Below are 24,227 nucleotides of genomic sequence, written 5' to 3' on the forward strand. Positions count from 1 at the left end.
CATAAAAGAGCCGAGGTTGCCGACCCCTGCTCTAGTGTCAACTTTGATTCTTGATATCATGGATTTGTTTATGTAGTTTTCTTGCCACATTAAGGAAATTGCTTGCATTGCTTTCTATGGGCATCTTTTTGTTTGTTTTTTTTTTGAGCTCTTAGTCCAGGGGGTCTTCAAACTTGGCCCTTTTATAACTTGTGGGCTTCAACTCTCAGAATTCCTCAGCCAGCCTGCCTGGCTGAGGAATTTTGGGAGTTGAAGCCCACAAGTCATAAAAGGGCCAAGTTTGAAGACCCCTGCCTTAAGACTATAATTTTGTGATTTCGATGTGGTCTCCCATCCAAGGACCAATCGCACCTGATCTTGCCTGGCTGAGTCTGTTAAGTTGTTTTAACCTTATTTCCAGCTTCTCAAATGTTGAAACGTTGGAGAAACATGCAATAAATAAGCCTTTTGGATCCCTTTAGCCACAAAGCTTAAAACTCTTTGTCCCGGCATGATCCATTTACTGGCTTTACCGCACCACGCTGCCGCAGTTTTCACATCCGCCAATCAGCACCGTCCTTCCAACAGAGCTTGCCGGAGAGCGTTTGAGTTATGAGGTCATCTATTCCCGCCCCTTCATCCTTGTTATGCGCTTCCCCATTAGAGGCAGGGCCGCGGTGTTCCCATGAGTGATGGCTCGCTCCTTCAATCAGAGGGCGAATCCGGGAGGCGTTACTAACTCTTCCCCTTCTTTAGCACTCTGCTTGAAGCTGCTAGGAAAGATTAGCCGCAGCCTTTGCAGCTGTGTGTGTTATGTTTGTGGTGGTTGCTGGATTTTTTTTTTTGCAGACCGAGCTGTGCTGTGTAAAGGTGAATAATGCTTTTTTCCCCCTCTCCCCTTAAAAAAAATGTTTCTTTTTTGCATGCATGTTTTATTTAAGCCGCAGCAGGGAGAGAGAATTGCATCCATAGCTTTGCTTTGAAGCGCATCTTTATTTTTAGTCCAATGGGTTCTGCTGTTCGGCTGTTCGTTTTGCTGGGTTTTTTTTAGGGCTCCGGGGAAAAAAAGGGCTCCCCGGAATTAGACCTCTGAGAATTGCGTGCAGAATAGTCGGATAGGAGGAATCCCTTTACCCAGCTAGCAGTGGGTGTCCCTAGAGCTAGGCAAGAGGAAGGCTCAACCTGGGTGCCCTGGGGAGGATTTGGTGTGTGTATGTCATTCTAATTTTGGTTCGGCTATTTTAAAAAGTCACAAACGCAGGGGTTTCCCCATACACACACACACACTGCATTGGAATTAGGAGAAGCCTTAAAAAAGCAACTTAGAGCGGTTAGATCTTACTGTGGTCATGGCTGAGAATTCTTGGACATAATCTACCTACCGCATTAGAGATACCTGTGCCATTTCTGTAGCCATCTACTGGGACCTTAAAGCTACCAACTACCCCTCCTTTCCTGCTTTTAAATCGGTCATTTTTTGCCTTCATCCCAAGCTTGATATTAAATTTGTTTTATATATTGTGGGGCAGTATATATAAGCTCGAGGCAAGTGGTTTTTCCGGTGGTCCTCATCCAGTGACTAGCCATATCTTACCCTGTTTAGCTTTTGAGTTGGCTAGATGTTTGCACCTGTTCAGTGTGGAATGAATAATTATATTAAAATAACAAAGGGTTTGCTAGTCTTGATTGCGCTGGTCAAACAGCCACGTAGCATACCAATTAAAAATACTTTTCTGTAGCATGTGAATGTGTCCTAAGTTTGCTTCTCAGATGTAGGAGTTTTATGTTTAAATGAAGGAAGGCATACTGGTTAGATTATATGAAAACTCCTGGTTTATATGCCATGCTGTGCCAGGTTTTCCCAACTTGCTCTCCACTGATGCGTTCTTTAATTCTGGGGGATGTTAAAAATACAATCTATTTGGAGAATGCCAGATTGGGAATGCCTTTGAAACCATAATATATATTTAGTTTTGACTTAATATTGTGCAAAGTCAATCAATTTAGTTTGTGATTTAGTGGTCTGTATAAATCAAGAATTCCTTGCTGGCCCATGGGTAAGTATACTAGCAGTTACAGTAGCATAATGCATGAATATTACTGAGTTCAATTGGATGTTCTACACATAAGTATATTTATGCAAAATTCAAAGCACAGCATTAATACATATCTGCAAGGAAGAGTGTTGAAATAATAATTGCTTTTTGAATACATTTTGTTTGGGCAATACAGGTAGTCAACTTAAAACCATTTGTTTAGTGATTGTACAAAATTATAGTGGCACTGAAAAATGTGACTTACAACAAATCCCCCCACTTACGACCATCACAGTAACCCCGTAGTCACATAATCAAAATTTGGGCACTTGGCCATCAGCATATATTTACATTAGTTGCAGTGTCCTAGGGCAGAGGTCCCCAAGAAAGGTTTTTCTGCGGACTGGAGAGTGCATGGTTTTGTGTGCTGCCTGCATGCCATGGATGGGGCTTTGCTTGTTTGTGCAGACCGGTTGCTGGCATGCCGTTGCCCGGTACTGGTCCATGGACCGGGGGTTGGGGACCCCTGTCCTAGGGCCATATGATCACCCTTTGTGACTTTCCCAACTGGCTTCCACCAAGCAGAGTCCAAGGGGGATGCCGGATTCACTTAATGATGGCATGATTCATTTAACAACTGCAGGGATTTGCTTAAGAACCAAGAGAAAAAGGGTTATAAAATCGGGCACAACACACCTGTCTATGAATGGAAATTCTGGCCCCAATTGTGGTTGTAAGTCAAAGACTACTTGTATGCAGTGGGAAGGCAGATACTCTGTATTTTTCAGTAGTGTAGTTTGGACAAGTTTTAAATCATGTCTGGCTTCAAGTGTCTGGCTAGAACAAAGATGAAAGTACTGTATACATCTCAAAAGTAAGATGATAAGTCAGGAATGTCTCTTAGTCCCACCCCAAATATGCATGTAGTTAGGGGGAAAACCTAACCATGTTCTCCACAGGAAACTTAAAATTGCTTTGTTAGCAATGTCAGTATGGATAAAAACTCTTTGAATTGTCTTTTCTGTACTTTCCATAAATGTTTCAGTAGGAGTAGCAGCTCTACTTGCCTTTGTCGCAAAAGGAACATAGATTCATAGGGCTGGAAGGGACCTTGAAGGTCTTCTACTCCAACCCCCGCTACTCAAAGCAAGAAAGCTTATACCATCCTGGTCAAATGGTTGGAAACGATCTTTTTAAAAATGTAAGTATGAGAGTTTGGAAGCTATAGTGCCGTGTGGGCTTCAAATTTCATTACTGTGTCCCAAAATTTTTGGCTACTCTGACTGGCAAATGGGAATTGTAGTTTAAAACATTTTGAAAAGCCTTGATTGTCAAAGCCTTTAGAGTTCAGTGATTAGGATGGAGGGAGAGGCACATCCTATTTAAGCCACGGAGTTTGACTTTGCACTAGGCGCCATTTTACTACACTTGGGAGTTTCCTTAATTGTGATTTATTGCATGTCAACAAACCATGGTTGACAAACTCAAAACTGCTGATTAGGTCAAATAATAAGATATATAGCTATGTTTTTCACCATTGTATCTTGTGGAGGTTGGAGTGTTTTTTCCAGTTCAAAGCAAGTGGTTTTGTGAAATGAAATAAAGCTGTCAATAGCATTGTACTGAAAATAACATTAAGAGAAGAAAGGTGTCTATATTTGATCAAAGGAAGGTCAGATAACTCTTAAAGAGATTTTTCAGTGCAAAATATCTTTCCAGTGGGTATCACTGATAGCATAACAACTTAGGTCTTTATTGATAGGAGTTATGAGTCACTGTCACCAGATCTTTCTGGTCTTACACTAAGTGTCCTCTGTATCAGCCTTTTGAGACAAAGCCATTTCTTCTAATCAGCTTATACTTTTCCAGTGCATATTCCATCTGTAGAATCATCATTGAAAGAATACTGAAGGTTTTTATTACCTTCTAAAACTAAAATGACATTTATTCTTTATTAAACATTTCAGACAGACAAAATGCTCCCACCCCTTAAATTCACAAGATGATCACATATTCACAAATGCTTTAGCTTATATACATACAAACACACAAACGTCGTTCAGACCACACAGTATTTTTTTGACTGAGGTTTTTATAAATGCTGAATCTTGAACTATTTATGTCTGGTTATGCTATATGCATATGTTTGCAAAGCACTGTTTTTCCCTATGATTGTTTCATAGCTGTGATCTGCACAAATCCTGGGATAGTATGGCTACATGAAAGATTTGTAGAGAGGGGCTAAATTTATACCCCCATACTTTCCAAAACATCATTTGGCCTTTAAATACAAAGCAGTACACAACTGTAATAATTACTGAGCAATTGTGCTAATCCATTGGTTTGGTGGCATTCACATTCATACATTTTTCATTTGCTTTAGATTCTCCTCTGTATTCACTTATGATTTCCTTTAAATTTCGGATCTCTTTTAATAATGGATTTTGCTCTTCGTCCCTCAATTACAGGTAGTCCTTGACTTACAACAGTTCATTTAGTGACCCTTCGAAATTACAACGGGATTGAAAAAGTGACCTATGACTGTTTTTCACACTTATGATTGTTGTGACATCCCCATGGTCATGTGATTAAAATTCGGACATTTGACAATGGATTCTCGTATTTATGATGATGGCAGGATCCTGGGGTCATGTGATCATCTTTTACAACCTTCTGATGAACAAAGTCAATGAGGAAGCCAGGTTCACTTAACAATCGTGTTACTAAGTTAACAACTGCAGTGATTTACTTAACTATGGCAAGAAGTAAAATGGGGCAAACCTCCCTTAACAAATGTCTCACTTAGGAACAGAAATTTTGGGCCCAGTTGTAGTTATAAGTCAAGGACTACCTGTACATAATTTCTTTCTATTCATTGTTTTCAGCAACTTTTGGTTCTTGGTTTCTTTAACCTTTCAGCATTATTTAAACACCTTGATACAGATATTATGGTAGCCAGTGACAGTCGTAGGTTTAAGTCTAGTGATTAACAACTGTACTTCTTATAATACTTATTGCAAAGATTAATGTGTCTGCTTCAAAACAAGCCACCCATAGTTGAGAGTGGAAAAACCATTCTGCCTTCTTTTCTGTGTGATTGCTGTGTTTTTTTTGAGAAGATAGACATGAAGAAGTCCAGGCTGGGTTGTTCAGATAATCAGTTCTCATCACAAATCTATTTGTAACCAGATAAGCCTTTGGCACTGGTTGAAGATCTCTGTTTGGTGTGATTTTTGGCTCTATCAAGAGATTGGTTTTCAAAACATACATTTTGAGGGTAGTTAACAGGAACACACTCCTCCTTGTATAATTACTTAATCTTTCAAGTACCAGAATTTTTTCCTGCCAAATTGCCATAGCTCCTCTGCTTTATTCTGAAAATGGTATTTATGGTCTCCCTAATGGATTATTTTGGAATTTGGAACCTTTATGTTCAAAGGGTTGTTTGTTTACCATGCAATTTTATTTTAGTTTGTTCCCTTTATTATGTTGTAATGTATTTTAGAATACATTATATTGTTTCAATACAATTATATTTCTATAGTACAAGGTTATTGAGGTTCTATTAGTTGGATAACTGAAGAGTATTGAATATAAAGAAAAAGATTCTATCAGTGTTACAGTTTAGGATGCCACTATTATAAGCATAAAATGTATTTAACTTTAGACTATATTAAGAAAAAACTTTAGCTTATATTAAAGTAATTGTACAATAGATACTCCAGTCATGAGGCCTGTAATTCAATTACATAATGTATGTATTTCTCTCTCTTTCTCTTTCTCTCTTTCTCTAGAATCTAGATAAATATAGATATACTCTGTGTGTGTGTGTATACATACATACATACACATAAGATAATCAAAACATATTTATTGAGAGTTAAATAGTAAAAAATAATTAAAGTTTTAAAGCCGATACCCAGTTTTCCTGAAAAGATTTCACACAAATGCAGTTGCTTCATGTCAGCTGTATGTCGGAGCTGAATCTTCTTATGTGACTCAGGTGTTCTGGAGGCGTGTTAAAATCTTGTACCACTGGAAGAAATATTTGTAGCTGAGGGTTGACTTGTGGGGCCCTTGGTGTTCTCTGAGCTTGGTTATTTGTTTGCAGATATTTCATTACCCAATTTGGTAACAGCATCATTGTGTCAGCTATTTCCTACTTGCTTTAATGTCTGACATGGCAAATGCGCCTCTCCTGCTTTAGAAAGTGAATGCAGGTAATCCTGAACTTACTACCCCAAGTTTAGCAACTGTTTGCAGTTACAGTGGATCATCCCCAGAGATACTTATGATCTGGTTCCGATGGCCTTGCACTCCTCTGCAGTTGGGTGACAACATTTTGGGTGTTCAATATCCGGCCTGCATTTATGATTGTTTGCAGTGACCTGCAATCATGTGGCTGTGGTTTATGACAAAACCTGGTGTTTATTTCCAGTTTTTGGTAAAAATGTCCCATAGCGAACAATGGGTTTGCTTAATGACTATTGCAAAATGGCCATAAAATTGAGTCTGTCGTGTGGATGGCCTGATTTACAACTGGCCTGATTTCTGTCAATAACAGGGAGGTTCCATTACGTTCATAAGGACTACTTGTTGGAACTTGCCAACCATCTTGCGCCTCTCTAAGTATGTTTCTGCAAAAACAGAGAGAGGGTGCTTTGATAAGTGACTTGTTTAGCCACTTATCTTGATTTTCTGTCTTATCCATTGGGTTCACCTTAAGTTGGCGAGAGGCACTGGCGCTGATAATATGAGAGAACCAGTTTGGTCTAGTGCTAAGGCACCAGGCACAACAGATTGTGAGTTCAAATCCCGCCTCAGTCATGAAAATCAACTGAGTGACCTTGTTAGTCATTCTCAGTCCAACTCACCTCACAGGTTGTTGGGAAAATAGAAGGAAGAAGGTGTTTTGGATATTTTCGCCATCTTGAGTTATTTGCAAAAATAATAAGGGCAGGCTATAAATAAAAGGTCACCCAGCTGAATTTTGACCATATGATCCAACAGTCTTAAGTACAAAGACTGATTGTAAACATTTTTTCCCTGTGCTGTTGCAACTTTGAACGTTTGCTAAATGAATTGAGGACTACCTCAAGTACAGTGTTACTTTAAGTAGTACTTAGAATTCTAGTACCTCGATGTAGCATGAGTACAATAAATTGCATGCAATAGTCAAACAGCTTAAAATGTCAATGTCGTTGAAACAGAAAGTTTCAAAATAATGCAAGATGTCTTATTTTCCAAAGCCTTGTGAAAAAGGTGTGAAAATTATTTGAATTATTTAAATCAGGATCAACAGCATTTTGTGGAAGAGTTGAGTAAGTTTGATCAATACATTCCCTCAATGTATTCTTGTTAATTGACGGGTCATCAAGATAAAATCACAGGGTGTGGTTAATGGGTATTAAAAGATCAAATGGTTTGATTTTCATCAATACTTGGGAAGAAATTGGATAGTAGTACATGGGATAGAAAATACCTCGTTCAGTTCTATTGTGTCATCTTTTAAAAATATTTTTCATTGATTTATTAAACTTATATGCTGCCCATCTCGCCAAATAGGCTTTTATTAAGTATTTTAAGAAAAAAAGTAACCCAAAGAAAAGGGTTAAAAAGCAGAGTACAATGTGAATAAATAGGGACTTTACAACTATCTTCAAAATTAAAGTTATTGACTATAACATAATTATAAATGATTGAGTGACTTACTTTGTTTTATAAAGAGAGCAAACTGTATTAAGCTCCGTAATATCCTAGTTAACTGTAAGTAAAATGTATTTGGTAGCCTCTGCCACTTGTTTTCACTTGCGTCCTCCATCTAGTATGAATGGCCAACTAACCCCAAAGTGAATGTTGATGTGTCCTGAATTGATCTGGCTCTTATCTCTCAGGGATAATTCTTGGTTGATCCATCCTAGCTTATTTGGGAGCATCCAGTCTTGAAAATCAATTAGAATGATATTCTAAGCCATGAGCGTCCAACCTTGGCTATTTTGTGGAGTTCAACTCCCAGAATTCATAGCTGGCTGGAGAATTCTGGGAGTTGACGTCCATAGGTCTTGACGTTGCCGAGGTTGGACACTCCTGTTCTAGGCTTTCAGGTTTTGTTTTTTTTTGATGACCTTTGCCAGTAGGAATGGTTAGGTAGAACCAGCTGAGTTCTCTTGTTCCGGTAAATGTGATTTCTCCAAAATTTTGGTTGTTTTTGTCTGCCAGCGCAGCCATTCTTTAAATACAAAGAACATTATTGGAACCATCAAATGCCCCAAAGCAAATAACTTAAGTCTGGAGGTGCTTGTTCTTATCTCTGCTACTTCCACTCCTCCTTCACCATCCTATTGCCACATACTGAGAGCGACCGAGTATCGATTAGTGAATTGCAAACACTAACCCTTCCATACATACATAGTGTTTGCAATTCACTAATCGATACTCCAGTGTACACCATCCGTGCAGTGTTAAGATGTTAACAAACAAAATATCCATCAAAAACCGATTACTCTGTTAAGATACTTACAGCTGGCAGAAGCGGTAGAGTGTGGTTTGAGCATAATTAAACATCAGTGAAAAGAGAAACTTATTCTCTAAACCAGGGGTGGGGAAATATGGCTCTTTTATGACTTGTGGACTTCAACTCCCAGAATTCCTGAACCAGCATGGGGCCGTAGTTCCCCACCCCTGCTCTAAATGGAAGAGGACCCCATTATCGCCTAGGTTGGGAAAAATAAGCTGATAGAAAAAGCACACACTGAACTTTTCCGGAGAAGAAACTCAGAACTCTTGGTGCTCTTGTGGAGGAGATCCTATTCAATTAACTTTTCCCATTTGTTTCACGTAATGGAAAACCACGGTTTACAAAAATAAGACAGTATCAGTCCCTTCTCCCCTTTCCTTGTCTTTCCCTGTGAAACTGCAAAAAAGAAATTGAAAATTTTATCTTCAGATTTCTGTAGATCACCATTAAAATTATGGTTAGATCCCAGGCAGACTGTAGTTGTTCTTAACTATGGTTTTCTGAATTGAGCCAAATTCAAGCCACTATTATTGAGATGGCTGGTCCACAAAGAATGCTAAAGATTGGCCATAGATTGGGTGCTTGGAACTGGAAGCAAAATTGTCCTCTAAACCACACGTGCTGTCGTAAGGAGAGTAAAGGCTGCTGTCATTTCATTCAGGCTTAGTCCTGGTTTTCCTTCCAGGAGCAGAATCTTGGAGCAAGGTATTAAAAGGCACCTTTTTAGGGCAGCATTTTCTGCCTAGTGATTTTTTCCATGACTCCAATTAATACTTTTCAAGACTTCTGTTGTCCAAGAATACTTATTCAACTTGTCGGTGAGTACTTGCTGCACATCTGCCCTAGGAACTGGCCCAAGATTCTGGATGGTAGGCAAGTTCCCATCCAGTTCACATGTGTCATGGGCTAACCTCCTTAGGTCTTGCGGTTACCTTGGTTGGACTATAAAATGAGCTCCAGAGCCCAAGGAATCCTCTCCTCAAAGAACCTTTTGTTTGCAGTGGGAAGATCAATCACAGTAACAATTTACCTTGGGCTACTCATGGTGGCCTCCAGAAATTCTAGACAAGAATTTATGATATCGATTGCTAGAGATTGAAAGCATTTGATTTATTTCTTTTATTTCCATATAGATGACTTCTCAGTAGAACCAGCAGATTCAAGAGAGCTCCACTTACGATGGCCAAGTACAGACTAATCTTGTTGAGACACGGTGAAGGAGCTTGGAACAAGGAGAATCGATTCTGTAGCTGGGTGGACCAGAAACTGAGTGCCGATGGGGTGAAGGAAGCTCAGACCTGTGGGCGGCACCTCAAAATGCTTGGTTTTGAGTTTGACCTTGTGTTTACCTCCATCCTTAGCCGTTCTATTCAGACTGCGTGGCTTGTGCTTGAGGAGATGGGGCAGGAGTGGGTCCCCACTGAATCTTCCTGGAGGCTGAACGAACGACATTATGGGGCGCTGATTGGCCTCAACAGGACAGAGATGGCTTTGAATCATGGCGAGGAGCAAGTGAAAAGATGGAGAAGGAGCTACGACGTCACCCCACCTCCCATCGCTGAGGTCCACCCTTACTATCATGAAATATATAACGATCGCAGGTATCAGTACTGTGATGTCCCAATGGAGAAGCTTCCTAAGGCTGAGAGTTTAAAAGAAGTATTGGATAGACTCCTTCCATACTGGAACGAAAGGATAGCACCAGAGGTCAAGAGAGGGAAGACTGTGTTAATTTCTGCCCATGGGAACAGCACGAGGGCTCTTCTGAAGCATCTGGAAGGTACATTTTGAGGGTGCTGATACTGCTAAGGTGTTTTCCCCCCCAGAACTGTTAAACATGATTGTTTTAAAAATGTATATTTAAGATTTTCTTGGGATATTTGTAGCCAAGGTGGGTTGTATATACTTTCAGTTGGAGTTTTCTGGGCTTAGGGAGATTCATAGTAGAGTAGAGATCGCATTATTTGTAGACTTTGTGTCTCGGGCTTTAGTGAGGCCTCTTCAATACAGTAGGATTTTTTTTTTGATATGGATCTCTGTAATGCCAGAAGACCTTGCTTATATTGATGTTATATTGGCCTAATGCAGGGGTAGGCAACCTTGGATCTTTTATGACTCATGGATTTCAACTCCCAGAATTACTGAGCCAGCCAGGATTTGTGGAGATGAGAGTCAGGAATCAACTTTCAATTTATCTGTAGCACTTTCAAAAGTGTTGTCTATGGAACAGTTACACCTTCAGATACCAATATAAATATTTAGCAATATAGTTTGTAGTTTTTGCCTTGGTGACAATTGTTCCAATTAGGCTTTAAGAGAAGGACTGGGTCTGTATGGTTCAAGCCATGGTTTATTTCACTCATCAAGTCATGGTGTCTTGGTTTATATATAAGTTAAAGAGTTGAACCATGATTTACAAAGTGCAGTGGGTTGCATTCAGATATGCTAATCCAAAATCAAACAACACATCTGAATCTAATCGATGTTCACACCTCACCTTCAGATAATCTAATCCTTGTTTTTTCTCTCTCCACCAGGATACTCTAATCTTGGGCAGGATTTATTTTTTTTGTAAAGAGTATTTTATAATGGTCAAATGTCAGCTCTAAGCAACTTGCCCAACCAACCTGTTGCCAAAGTTGGTGAAATTGTAGTTAAAAATACATGGAAGAGACCAGCTGGTCTATTCCTCTTGTATGCCATTTGAGATGGGGATAGCAAAGAATCATGCCATGGGTAGCATTGGTAATACATACTTATGGCATGCTTAGAAAGATACAAAAGTTCCGATGGGCAAGACCTGCTAAAAAATGTGCATATCTGTTATCACCAACCTAGTTTTCACTTTTACTGCTTTTCGTCTTAGTAGCTTTGGGCCAATTCCTTAAGCAGTGGTTCTTTAAATTGATTGGCCCAATTCCTCCTTTTCGTGGCCTTGAATAATGTCATTACCTCAACAAAAGAAGAAAAGTCTGAACCTCTGTTATTTTACAGAAGCATCTCTGCAGTGGAAGTCCCAAACTGGATTCTTAACTCACAAACAAGCAATTACAAATAGCTCCATTGCCTACCAGGGATATGCCCAAATCACTCCCAGATTAAGAACCACTGCTGTAAAGTATAAAGGATTTCATTCTTGTTGCCTATTTAAAGCCTGACTTTAGAGGTGTGTAGCATTCAGATCCAAAGCATCTGGATGGGTGCCCCACTGCACCTGTTGGCTGCTTTGGACTTGTGTGGAAGGAATACATATTTAGGAAAGTTTATCACCATCCTTTCATTGCTTCTCTAAATTTAATCTCTTGGCCTTCACTAAGAATAAAACTCACAAAGAAGGAGTCACAAGGAGTCATTAATTAGGTTGATCATCAAGCAGGTACAGGTAATCCTTGACTTATGACGATAATTGAGTCCAAAATTATAGAGGTAAATCATGCTGGTCATTAAGCATGTCATTGGCTGATTGACCTGATTTTACCACATTTTGTGCAGCAGTCATTAAGCGAATGCCACAGGTATTAAGTGAACCAATTGCTCACAATGGGTGTTTTTGCTGGAACCTGGAAGTAAATGCCGGATTCTGGCAAAAGAAATGGAGAAAGAGAGAGAGGGAGAGAGAGTGTCATATGAGCATGGGATGCTGCAAACAGCTATAAATGCACCCAAAGTGCAGTCATGTGACTGTTGAGATGGGCAGCTGTTGGAACTTTGGTTTTGTGTTGTGTTACCGTATATACTTGAGTATAAGCCAACTCGAGTATAAGCCGAGACCCCCAATTTCACCCCCAAAAACTGGAAAAAGTTATTGACTCGAGTATAAGCCGATCCGCCATTCTGCAAGCCTCTGCCGCCAGCAGAGGCTCGATCCGCCATTTTGCAAGCCTGAATACACAGGAATACCCTGTGTGGCCGCGGCTCTCGGGGAAGCCCTGGCTGTCCGCTTCCTCGCTCCACGCTGCCATTCGGGGCCCGCGCGTTCCCCGGGCAAATCGCGGCGCCCAGCAGGCGAGGAAACACGCCCGCTCCAGTCGCCCCCCCTTCCCTCAGGAGACGCGAAGCAAGTGACCGCCCGGAGCTTACCGAGGACTTGCGCGCGGCCGAGGCTTCGGTGCTTCCAGGATCGCGCGCACCTCTCCCAAGCCGCCGCCGTCCGGAGACCTGCCGAAGTTTGGGGAGGTTTGGGGAGGTGCGCGCGCACCTCCCCAAACCTCCCCAAACCTCGGCAGGTCTCCGTTCCTCCTGCCGACCTTTGGGGAGGTTTGGGCGCCTCCCCAAACCTCCCCAAACCTCGGCAGGTCTCCGTTCCTCATGCCGACCTTTGGGGAGGTTTGGGCGCCTCCCCAAACCTCCCCAAACCTCGGCAGGTCTCCGTTCCTCCTGCCGACCTTTGGGGAGGTTTGGGCGCCTCCCCAAACCTCCCCAAACCTCGGCAGGTCTCCGTTCCTCCGCGCAGACCTGCCGATGTTTGGGGAGGTTTGGGCGCCTCCCCAAACCTCCCCAAACCTCGGCAGGTCTCCGTTCCTCCTGCCGACCTTTGGGGAGGTTTGGGCGCCTCCCCAAACCTCCCCAAACCTCGGCAGGTCTCCGTTCCTCATGCCGACCTTTGGGGAGGTTTGGGCGCCTCCCCAAACCTCCCCAAACCTCGGCAGGTCTCCGTTCCTCCTGCCGACCTTTGGGGAGGTTTGGGCGCCTCCCCAAACCTCCCCAAACCTCGGCAGGTCTCCGTTCCTCCGCGCAGACCTGCCGACCTTTGGGGAGGTTTGGGCGCCTCCCCAAACCTCGGCAGGTCTCCGTTCCTCCTGCCGACCTTTGGGGAGGTTTGGGCGCCTCCCCAAACCTCGGCAGGTCTCCGTTCCTCCGCGCAGACCTGCCGACCTTTGGGGAGGTTTGGGCGCCTCCCCAAACCTCCCCAAACCTCGGCAGGTCTCCGTTCCTCCTGCCGACCTTTGGGGAGGTTTGGGCGCCTCCCCAAACCTCGGCAGGTCTCCGTTCCTCCGCGCAGACCTGCCGACCTTTGGGGAGGTTTGGGCGCCTCCCCAAACCTCCCCAAACCTCGGCAGGTCTCCGTTCCTCCTGCCGACCTTTGGGGAGGTTTGGGCGCCTCCCCAAACCTCCCCAAACCTCGGCAGGTCTCCGTTCCTCCTGCCGACCTTTGGGGAGGTTTGGGGAGGCGCCCAAACCTCCCCAAAAGTCGGCAGGAGGAACGGAGACCTGCCGAGGTTTGGGGAGGTTTGGGGAGACGCCCAAACCTCCCCAAAGTTCGGCAGGAGGAACGGAGACCTACCGAGGTTTGGGGAGGCGCCCAAACCTCCCCAAAGGTCGGCAGGTCTGCGCGGAGGAACGGAGACCTGCCGAGGTTTGGGGAGGCGCCCAAACCTCCCCAAAGGTCGGCAGGAGGAACGGATACCTGCCGAGGTTTGGGGAGGTTTGGGGAGGCGCCCAAACCTCCCCAAAGGTCGGCAGGAGGAACGGAGACCTGCCGACATTTGGGGAGGCGCCCAAACCTCCCCAAACGTCGGCAGGTCTGCGCGGAGGAACGGAGACCTGCCGAGGTTTGGGGAGGTTTGGGGAGGCGCCCAAACCTCCCCAAACGTCGGCAGGTCTCCGTTCCTCCGCGGCCTGCCTGCCTGCTTCTTTCCGCTGCGGAAAGAAGCAGGCAGGCAAGGCGCGGAGGTCCGGAGACCTGCCGACGTTTGGTGAGGTTTGGGGAGGTGCGCGCGCACCTCCCCAAACCTCCCCAAACTTCGGCAGGTCTCCGGATGGCGGTGGCTTGGGAGAGGTGCGCGCGATCCCGGAAGCACCAAAGCCTCGGCCGCGCACAAGTCCTCGGTAAGTTTTTTTGTTGACTGGAGTATAAGCCGAAGTGGAATTTTTCAGCCCAAAAAGTGGGCTGAAAAATTCAGCTTATACTCAAGTATATACGGTAAGTATCTTTTTATATTCCATTGTAACGTTGAATGGTTGCTATGCATCTTGGAAATGGAGTAAGCCAGATTCTAGCATTCATTTACCAGCAAATAAATGCTAGTTTTGTCACATGCTTTTATTTGATTCAGGTCATCCCTGGAGACAACTTTTATTCATCATTCCTACCTCTAGCTAGTAGCATTTTTTAGTTTAGATGAGATTTTTTTTCTCCCTTTCTGAAAAGTAGAACAATAACTGTCGTGTTGTAATTGTAAAATGATTTCTTCAGTGAAGCTTACTTAAATGTGCTGTTTCCCAATATTGGACCAACCTGTCAAATTCTAATTATACAAGCATGTCTTAATCCTCCATGCAGGTCTTTGGAATGCTGTAAAGGTGAAGTTTGATTAAGAATTACATGAGGCCCTTTGCCACATTTAGGTCAGGTCTTTTATGCTCAAAGCCCTCCATAAATTCATAATCCTTACCTTCATAAGGTGTCTCAATCCTGGATTATGGTGCTCTTGTGGCTGTTGCGTTGCTTAGATAGAAGCGAAGGAACCTGTTGCTTAGAAACAGGTTGCCTGCATATTGTCTATGTGCCAGTTCTTGTTCTGCTTCTTCAAATTAAATGTGGGTTTAATGAACTAAAAGGGAAGTGTGAATAAACTCCTTAATAAGCTCCTTAAAACATTGAATTGAAGAACTGCTGAGAATCTCAATCTAGATCTGGTTGTCTTCTATCCATTACTATTATAAGGTAATAGTATACCTTATAGTATATACCTTTGAGCAGTTTGTTTAATGACTTCAAAGTTACCATGGTATTGAAAAAAACTGGTGGCCATTTTTTGCACTTAATGACGGTTGCGGCATCCCCGTGGTCATGTGATCAAAATTCAGATGCTTGGCAACTGACTCATATTTATGACGGTTGCAGTATTCTGGGGACATGTGATCCCCTTTTGGGACCTGCTGTTGTGATTAAGCGTCAGCCTGTGATACCGGCAGCTGAGTCTGATGATTCTGAAGAGGAGGAGGAGGAGGGGTTTGGAGAGCCTTTGGTGTCAGAGGGAGGCTCTGATGCACTGCAGGACTGTTATTGGACGTAGATGATTCACAGCTGGATCTATTCAGGGACGCTAGGAGCAGGAGGCAATCCAGCAGAGTAGAACAGAGAAAGGCAATGAGACAACTCGGTGAGAGGAGGAGAAGGCAATGAGAAGCCACGCCTTGGGACTGCTGATAAAAGGGGAAGGTGTGGGAGGTGCTGGTTGCTGAAGGCAACCATTTGAAGATCTTCTGCTAGAGTCCTGGTCTGTTATTCCTGTTTAATTCTTGTTTGAACCTTTGGTTTAACTCTTCGTTTAACTCTTGTTTGAACTTTTGATTTCTTTGTCAATAAATTTGGTTGGGTTTTTCCAGCCTGTTGAGTATAAAAAGGGGTTGTCCCTGACATTCAAACAGGGCCGGTCGTAGGCTGGAACAGAACACCTGCTGACAAACAAAGTCAATGGGGAAGCCACCAGATTCACTTAACCGTGTTACTAATTTAACAGCTGTAGTGATTCACTTAACAACAGTGGCAAAACTCACTTAACAAATGTCTCACTTGGCAACATAAATTTTGGGCTCAGTTGTGGTCGTAAGTTGAGGGCTACCTGTATTTGGTCAAGACTGCCAGGATAGGAAGAGCACATAGGCCCACACAGGACATAATTACTGCTTGATAACTTGCCTCTTTGTTCTGGCCTGGAATTCTATTTTCAATCCCTTTTCCTGCCACTCCAGTTGCTCTGTGTCCAAAGGCAGACCCTTTTCTCCCTTTTTAATTAATGTCTCCTGCCTTGGGTGACAGTGTTTTGAAAAGAGAAATAAAATCCCATCTGGTAATGCTGCCAGCCAAATTCTGCTGGAAGCAGATGAATTCCCACGGAAAACGGAGGCATTCTAGAAAAAAAAAAAGGTTTTTTTTGTTGCTTTAAAATAAATACCGCTTCTTGCTGATCTAAACTATTAATACTTACTATTTGCCCTTGATTTCCTGTGCCAATAAGGTTGACCCACTATTTTGAAACAGGGATGGTTCCGGAGTGCAATTTCAAATGAAAAATATAAAATTATAGTCTCTTCCAAACACCTTCTAAATGTGCCTTATGGCTTTTGATACAGGAAATATACTGTAGCTGTGTCTAAAATATCGTATTATATTTAATTATTATTTATACATTGTCCTAATCAAAAGACTGCTTTCTAGCCCTACCCTATATCCCTGCTATGATCTCAAAGGGTTTTGCATAACTTTCTGCTTGGGTCCATTCATGACTTTTCTTTGGCTTGATTGCTTGCGTTCCATAGAGCAGGGATCTCCAACCTTGGCGACTTTAAGTCCTTTGGACTTCCAACTCCCAGCATAGCTGTTCCACTGGTTAATTGTCCTCACTGTTAGGAAGTTTCCCCTTAATTCTTGGTTGCTTCTCTCCTTGATTAGTTTCTTGTCCTGCCCTCTGGTGCTTTGGAAAATAAGTTGACTCCCTCATCTTTGTGGCAGCCTCTCAAATACTAGAATAGTGCTATCATGTCATGGCTAGTCCTTCTTTTCTCTAGACTAGCCAAACCCAAATTCTGCAACCTGTTCTTCATACGTTTTAATCTCCAGGCCTTTAATCATCTTAGTTGCTGTTCTCTGCACTTTTCCAAGGTCTCAATGTCTTTTTTTGTAATGTAGATGGATGTAGAAAGGTCAACTAGTTAATGTTACAAGTATTTGAAGTAATTGGACACTGACTTTAGTTGACATTTATGGTTTGCACCAACAGTTCACCAGATCCCTGGTGATCACTCATGGAGATAAGAACAGTTCTAAATCACCCATCTTCCAATCCCTTTCATATCTTGAAAACTCCCACTATTTCTTAAACAAATCTGAAAAAAACACTTGTGTAAATGAATGTTTCCCAGATATGTTAGCCTATAACAGAAGTAATATCTCTTTTTGTATTGAAAAGTTTTAAAATACATTTTAAAAACATAAACTCCCTCCCTCCCCCTCCCCCCCACTTCCCCCCCCCCCCGACTTCCCAAAGCTGAATACAGGGTATTAACCTTTACAAACTTAAGCTAAAATATGCTAACTAAAAAAAACCACTTTAAATTCTATCGCACTTTAACTCCCCTTAAACATAACTAAATAAATAATAATAACTAAATAATAATACATCTTATAATACTAATACTTATTCATATGCTAAATGAAACTTTTTAGTCCCATATTTATTCTGAATATAATCGATCCATCTTCTCCATTCCAAAATTTATCTCTGTTGCGATTGTTCTTTCAAACATGCTGAGATTTTTGCCATTTCTGCCAGGTTTGAAACTTTTAAAGTCCACTCTTCTATCGTAGGCAGGTCCTCCTCCTTCCAATATTGAGATACCAAAAGTCTTGCTGCCGTTATTAAATTCAACATCAATTTAGTTTCTATAACAGTACAATCTGTAATAATACCCAACAGAAACAACTGTGGAGAAAACCTTCTTTTTCTTAAATATTTTCTGCATATTCCACCAAATTTTAATCCAAAAAGCTTTAACTTTTTTGCAAGTCCACCATATATGATAATACGTTGCATCATCACAACCACACCTCCAACATTTAGGCTGATATCTCTAATATCTCTTGAATATGCTGGATGGACTTGATGTGGCTGTAATTGGGACACGTCTGGATCCATATCAAGTTGAAGAACATTTCCTATGTAAAACTCCTGTGATTTTTTTTAAAGATTGTGTTACTTTGGGAAAATAAAGATATAGCTGTAACTCCCTCTTCTAAGTGAAAGTACAAATATGACTCACTAAGGAAGTGTTCCTGCATCCTATTGCAACAGGAATAATTTGTAATGCCCTTTTAGTTTGCTTTGCACAATGGTGGCTGTCCTACTTTTCCTGATTGACCAGTGGCCACTTATCATTATGTACTTTTCTATATTCAGGGGTCTATAATGCAGTTTTTCCCATGCTGAGTGTCCTCTAAATGTGCAGACTACATTTCCCAGAATTCCTAGCAGTAGCTACTCTAGGAATCCTGGTTGGGGGAAAGCTGCTCTGTTGATGATGATGATGATGATTATTATGATTATTTGGCTACCTAGTAAAGTCACTTTTACCAAGATCATGGCATCCAGCCCTCTCAATTTATTTATTTATTTATTTATTTATTTATTTATTAGTTTTTATAAACCGCCCTTCTCCCGAGGGACTCGGGGCGGTGTACAGAGGAAGGAAGGTATACAGATGAACAATAAAAAGTAATAAAAACAATAGTGAAAACAAACTGGGACCCCAATTAACGCTATCATGCCAGGCCGGACTGCTGGAACAGGAAAGTTTTTAAGTCGCGACGGAAGGTACGGAGGTCGGGGGCCATCCGGATTTCGGTTGGTAAACTGTTCCAGAGGGCCGGCGCACCCACTGAGAATGCCCTCCCCCTGGGGGCCACCAGCCGACATTCCTTGAGCGGTGGCACCCTGAGGAGGCCCTCTCTGTGGGAGCGCACAGGACGGTGGGGTGCTGACATCGGCAGAAGGTGCTCCCGTAGGTAGTCCGGACCCATGCCATGTAGGGCTTTGTATGTCATTGTTAGCACCTTGAACTTCACTCGGAAGGCAACCGGAAGCCAGTGCAGCGCACGGAGGAGAGGTGTGATATGGGAGTATCGGGAGGCTCCCAAGAGTGTCCGTGCCGCCGCACTTTGCACCAGCTGAAGCTTCCGAGTGGATCTCAAGGGCAGCCCCATGTAGAGAGCGTTACAATAGTCTAGGCGAGAGGTCACAAGGGCATGGGTGACTGTACGTAAGGAATCCAGGTCTAGATAAGGCCGTAGTTGGCGAACTAGTCGAACCCGGGAGAAGGCCCCCTTGGTCACAGCTCCTATGTGGTCTTCTAGGGAGAGCTGCGAGTCTAGGAGGACACCCAGGTTGCGGGCCCTATCAACAGGGGGTAGTAACATGTCCCCGATGTTAAGCAATGGGACATTCTGAATATCCTGGTTTGCCGGAACGTACAGCCATTCAGTCTTGTCCGGGTTCAGTTGAAGCCTGTTCCTCCCCATCCATTCCCGGACCGCTTTCAGGCAGCGGGACATCACGTCTAGGGCATCACTGATATTGTTTGGAGTTGAGATAAAAAGCTGGGTGTCATCAGCATACTGATGGAACCCTACTCCAAAACTGCGAATGATCTCACCCAGCGGTTTCATGTAGATGTTGAACAGGAGAGGCGAGAGGACCGACCCCTGAGGGACTCCGCAAGCGAGAGGCCTCGGGGTCGACCTCTGTCCCCCTGTCAGCACCGACTGCGAGCGACCCTGGAGAACGGAGGAGAACCAACGCAGAACCGTGCCTCCCACTCCCAGTCCCCTGAGGCGTCGCAGCAAGATACCATGGTCGATGGTATCAAAAGCCGCCGAGAGGTCTAATAAGACTAGGACAGAGGAATAGCCCCTGTCCCGGGCTCTCCAGAGATCATTCATCAGAGCGACCAATGCCGTCTCCGTGCTGTAGCCCGGCCTGAAACCCGATTGGTACGGGTCTAGATAAACCGCTTCATCCAGGATCTGAGGAAGTTGGTGCGCCACCACGCTCTCAACAACCTTCGCAAGGAAGCGAAGATTGGAGACTGGACGAAAGTTATTTAAAGAGGATGGGTCCAAGGTGGGCTTCTTGAGGAGAGGTCTCACCACCGCCTCCTTCAAGGCGGTGGGGAAGTGACCCTCACTCAGAGAAGCAGAGATGACCGCTAGGAACCATCCACGTGTCCCCTCTCGAGCTGCATAGGCCAGCCAGGAAGGGCACGGGTCCAGTAAGCATGTGGAGGAGCTCAACCTTCTCATAATCCTGTCCACTTCCTTAGGAGTTACAGGATCAAATTCATCCCAGATGACGTCGACAAGACTGTCCATGTCTTGTTCTTCCATCTCAGCCCAGTTGGAGTCCAGGCCAGTTCGAATCCTAGCAATTTTATCCAGCAGATATTGACCGAATTCCTCGGCTCGACCCTGCAAGGGTTCCTCCCTCACCTCTTGGTTTAATAGGGAGCGAGTCACCCTGAACAAGGCAGCCGGGCGATTATCTGCGGACGCGATGAGGGTGGAAAAATAGTTGGATTTTGCCACCCTTATCGCAGCGAGATAAGACCTGGTGAGGATTCTTAGTCGCAATCGGTCGGATTCGGATCGGCTGGATCTCCAACGACTCTCTAGGCCCCGTCTCCGACGCTTCATCTCCCGGAGCTCCTCGGTGAACCATGGGGCTCGCTGGGATCTGCGCCGGGTCAGAGGCCGCAAGGGTACAACTCGGTCCAGAGCCTCCGTGGCTGCCTTTTCCCAGGCTTCCACTAAGGCATCCGCCGAGCTGTGAGCAGGGAGTGCATGCGTGTCCCTAAGCGCTGCCTGGAACTTATCAGGGTCCATTAGGCGCCTAGGGCGGTACCATCTGACTGGCACCGTGCACCCACGGTGGGGGGTGGCAAGGGGGAAGTCTAGCCGCAGGAGGTGGTGATCGGTCCATAACAGGGGCGTAACAGTTGTGCCCCCACCGATATCATCACGCCACCGTCCAGACAAGAACACCAAGTCTGGGGTGTGGCCTCTCTCATGAGTCGGTCCAGAAATTATTTGCGACAGGTCCATGGCCGCCATGGAAGCCATGAACTCCCGAGCCAGTTCTGACGATCCTTCCTGGCAAATAGATGGGGAAGAAATGGAGGTAGTGACAGATTTTATTTTCCTGGGCTCCAAGATCACCGCAGATGGGGAATGTAGCCAAGAAATTAAAAGACGCTTGCTCCTTGGGAGGAAAGCCATGGCAAATCTAAAGCAGAGACATCACCCTGTCAACAAAAGTGTGTATAGTCAAGGCTATGGTCTTCCCAGTTGCAATGTATGGCAGTGAAAGCTGGACCATAAAAAAGGCTGAGCGCCAAAGAATTGAGGCCTTTGAACTATGGTGCTGGAGAAGACTCCTGCGAGTCTCTTGGACTGCAAGGTGATCAAACCGGTCAGTCCTTGAGGAGATCAACCCTGACTGCTCTTTAGAAGGCCAGATCCTGAAGCTAAAACTCAAATACTTTGGCCACCTAATGAGAAGGAAGGACTCACTGGAGAAGAGCCTCATGCTGGGAAAGATTGAGGGCAATAGAAGAAGGGGATGACAGAGAATGAGGTGGCTGGATGGAGTCACAGAAGCAGTAGGCGTGAGCTTAAATGGACTCCAGAAGATGGTAGAGGACAGGAAGGCCTGGAGGAACGTTGTCCATAGGGTTGCGATGGGTCGGACACAACTTCGCAGCTAACAAGAACAACAAAAGTCACTTTTATAAACAGGAAAGAAATATGTTTCTTGTCGTGAAAGTGATAAACATTCATTTGGCATATGCAGAGTTTGGTGTGTGATATGATGCAAGTTGGCTAAACTACGATCATAAAATCAATAAAAAATAAAAAGGCTCCTGATGACTTTATAGATGCTAGTATGTTGTTTTCTTTGCAGCAGTTCAGAAGATGATTGTCATAGGCCCTTTCCAAATTGTTGAGATCAGGGAGCCCTTAACAATCTTAATTAAGATTGTTGCATATCTACAGAGAGGAGCAATTTCACATTCATTTAGTTATCCCCCCCCCAGCTTTTGGATGCTTAGTGAGAGCAGTTAAGTCTCTTTAAAAAAATAACTCCATCAAAAGTGTCAATTTTACAGGGTAAGCTGGCTGCCTAAGCAAGTTTTTAGTCTTGGATTTAAAAAGGTTGATCTATTTTGTTATTATTCAATTCCTACGTACTTTGCTCAACCTCCATGCAGTCATCCCTCTAGTTTCCCTGGATCTTGCTCTCAAGTTGGACTAGCTTGAACAAATTAATGAATTTTACCAGCCTTCCACGCTCTGATAATACAAACTCATTCTCCAGGCATACATCTCTGAGAAATTTTCCCCATCTACTCAGCTGCCAGCTGTTTTTCCTGCTGTTTGTCCTGTTTGGCGTGTCAAATAAAGAGGGATGTTTCTCAGCTGTTCTGGGTCTCCTAAACAACGGTTAGCATTTGGGGCAAAGTTTGTAACTTTCAGCTGTAACGTGTATGTAGCTTTTGTTGGTACAGGAAGATTAACATAGTTTCCCCCTCCCTCTTTTCTTTTCCCTCTTTTCACAACGTTTTGACTCTTATAGTAGAACCATTGTTGAAAGTCATACTATTTCATTGATTCTGTCCTGAAATGTTTGGGCAGAGAAACCTTCTTTAAAGAGAAAAAGGCAAGCATTAAGGACAAGAAGAACCCCAGAGATGCCAGACCAGATGCATTTGTCTAGGATTGGAGAAGGGCCATGCAGAGTGTTACGCATCCATAATTCAGGGAACTCAACAACATAAAGTATGATTTATTTTCTTTTAAGGGAAGGTGGTTTAATTTAGGTAGAGTATTCGTTACAGCAGCTAGTTGCTTTGTTGTGTTTATGGATATATGCATGTATACATGTATCTGGGAAGTTGGTGAATACCAAGGCAACATGGTCCCTTGCTTTCTGGACTTAGAAATATCTGGTTGGGTCTCTTGAAAACTGGAAGCTTGGGTGGGTCCAGCATGAATCTTAGGTCCAGGAAGGAAACACATTGGTTAGGTGAGAGATTATCCATGGTGGCTTTGTTTATTTTTTTACTTTCTTTATATGTCCAAATGTTTGCTATACGGATTTGGAGATCAGGCATTATATAGTTCTGAAGAACAAAGAAGCTTCTTGGATGAGAAGTGAAACATCTTCAAGGAAAAACAAAGTCCAGTTGCCTTTTGAAGAAGCACTTTTGGGACAACCATGATCCGGATGACTGAGGGTCTCCATAGACATTCATGTGGTTTAATTTAAAACATTTTAAAATGAAAAGTGCAATTTTTTTTTACCAAATCGAAGACCTTCCTGGCATTATATTTCATGAGCTAAAGCTTACCTACAACCAGTGTAAGATAGTGACAGTAAATTTGTTCCTTCTTCTCTGCAGGGATCTCTGATGAGGCTATAGTCAACGTGACTCTTCCCACCGGCGTGCCAGTCCTCCTTGAACTTGATGAAAATCTGCAACCGCTTGGCCAGCACCAATTTCTGGGTGACCAAGAAGCCATACAAGCTGCCATCAAGAAAGTGGAAGATCAAGGGAAGGCCAAACCAATGGCTGAGAAATAAAGACCTTACCACCACCTTACAAATGCTTTAGCCTTAGCTCTAATGATGTGCAGCAAAATGTGGCACTGATTGTGAATTGTTTTATGCCTACTTGCTTAGCTTTTGGTTCTCACCAAGTGTTAGACAAGGGCTGTTAGATTTTAGCAGTTTATCTCTTGAGATTGGGTATCAGATCTTGGTATGAGTCATGATGGAAAGTGATTTGATTACGCTTGAGTTAGAACAGTAAAATGTTTCTGTGTATCTTTACCTCAACTTTTCATAGGAGAAAAACCCCGTGTAAGAACCAGATTTCTGCAAATCGGTGACAAGGTACCATTGTGACAAATGAAGATAAAATGGAGAATGTTAAATCTAATTTAATATGGGAGGATTATTAAGGACTAAAGATCAAAAACAGTAAACCTTCCCAAAGATGGTCACTCACAGTCTTAACGTGGACTTTTATTTTTTTTAATCGTTGGACAGCCTCTCTTCCATTGGATGACTTATTTGTCAGGGCTCACTTTTATTGTATAGCTGATATTCAACTAATTTTGAATAAAACCCTTATTTTTA

At 43.3% G+C, this 24,227-nt stretch overlaps 1 protein-coding gene across 7 annotated transcripts; it reads left to right on the top strand.

Annotated features, from left to right (window-relative positions):
• Positions 1-750: 750 nt before the first annotated feature.
• On the top strand, positions 751-24,227 carry BPGM (bisphosphoglycerate mutase). Of its 7 annotated transcripts, XM_083365324.1 has the most exons (4): positions 751-849; positions 3,064-3,216; positions 9,666-10,312; positions 23,488-24,227. In XM_083365324.1, the coding sequence occupies exons 3-4, from the start codon at positions 9,712-9,714 to the stop codon at positions 23,667-23,669; spliced, it is 783 nt and encodes a 260-aa protein (XP_083221450.1). In that variant the 5' UTR covers positions 751-849; positions 3,064-3,216; positions 9,666-9,711; the 3' UTR covers positions 23,670-24,227. The 7 variants fall into 7 exon arrangements, 5 of the variants coding, with proteins under 5 accessions (XP_083221450.1, XP_083221452.1, XP_083221451.1 ...); XM_083365326.1 differs by lacking the exon at positions 3,064-3,216 and having other exon boundaries at positions 757-849; XM_083365325.1 differs by lacking the exon at positions 751-849 and having other exon boundaries at positions 3,061-3,216.

Source organism: Vipera ursinii (assembly GCF_947247035.1).
Source record: "Vipera ursinii genome assembly, chromosome: 6".
Classification (NCBI taxonomy): Eukaryota; Metazoa; Chordata; class Lepidosauria; order Squamata; family Viperidae; genus Vipera; species Vipera ursinii.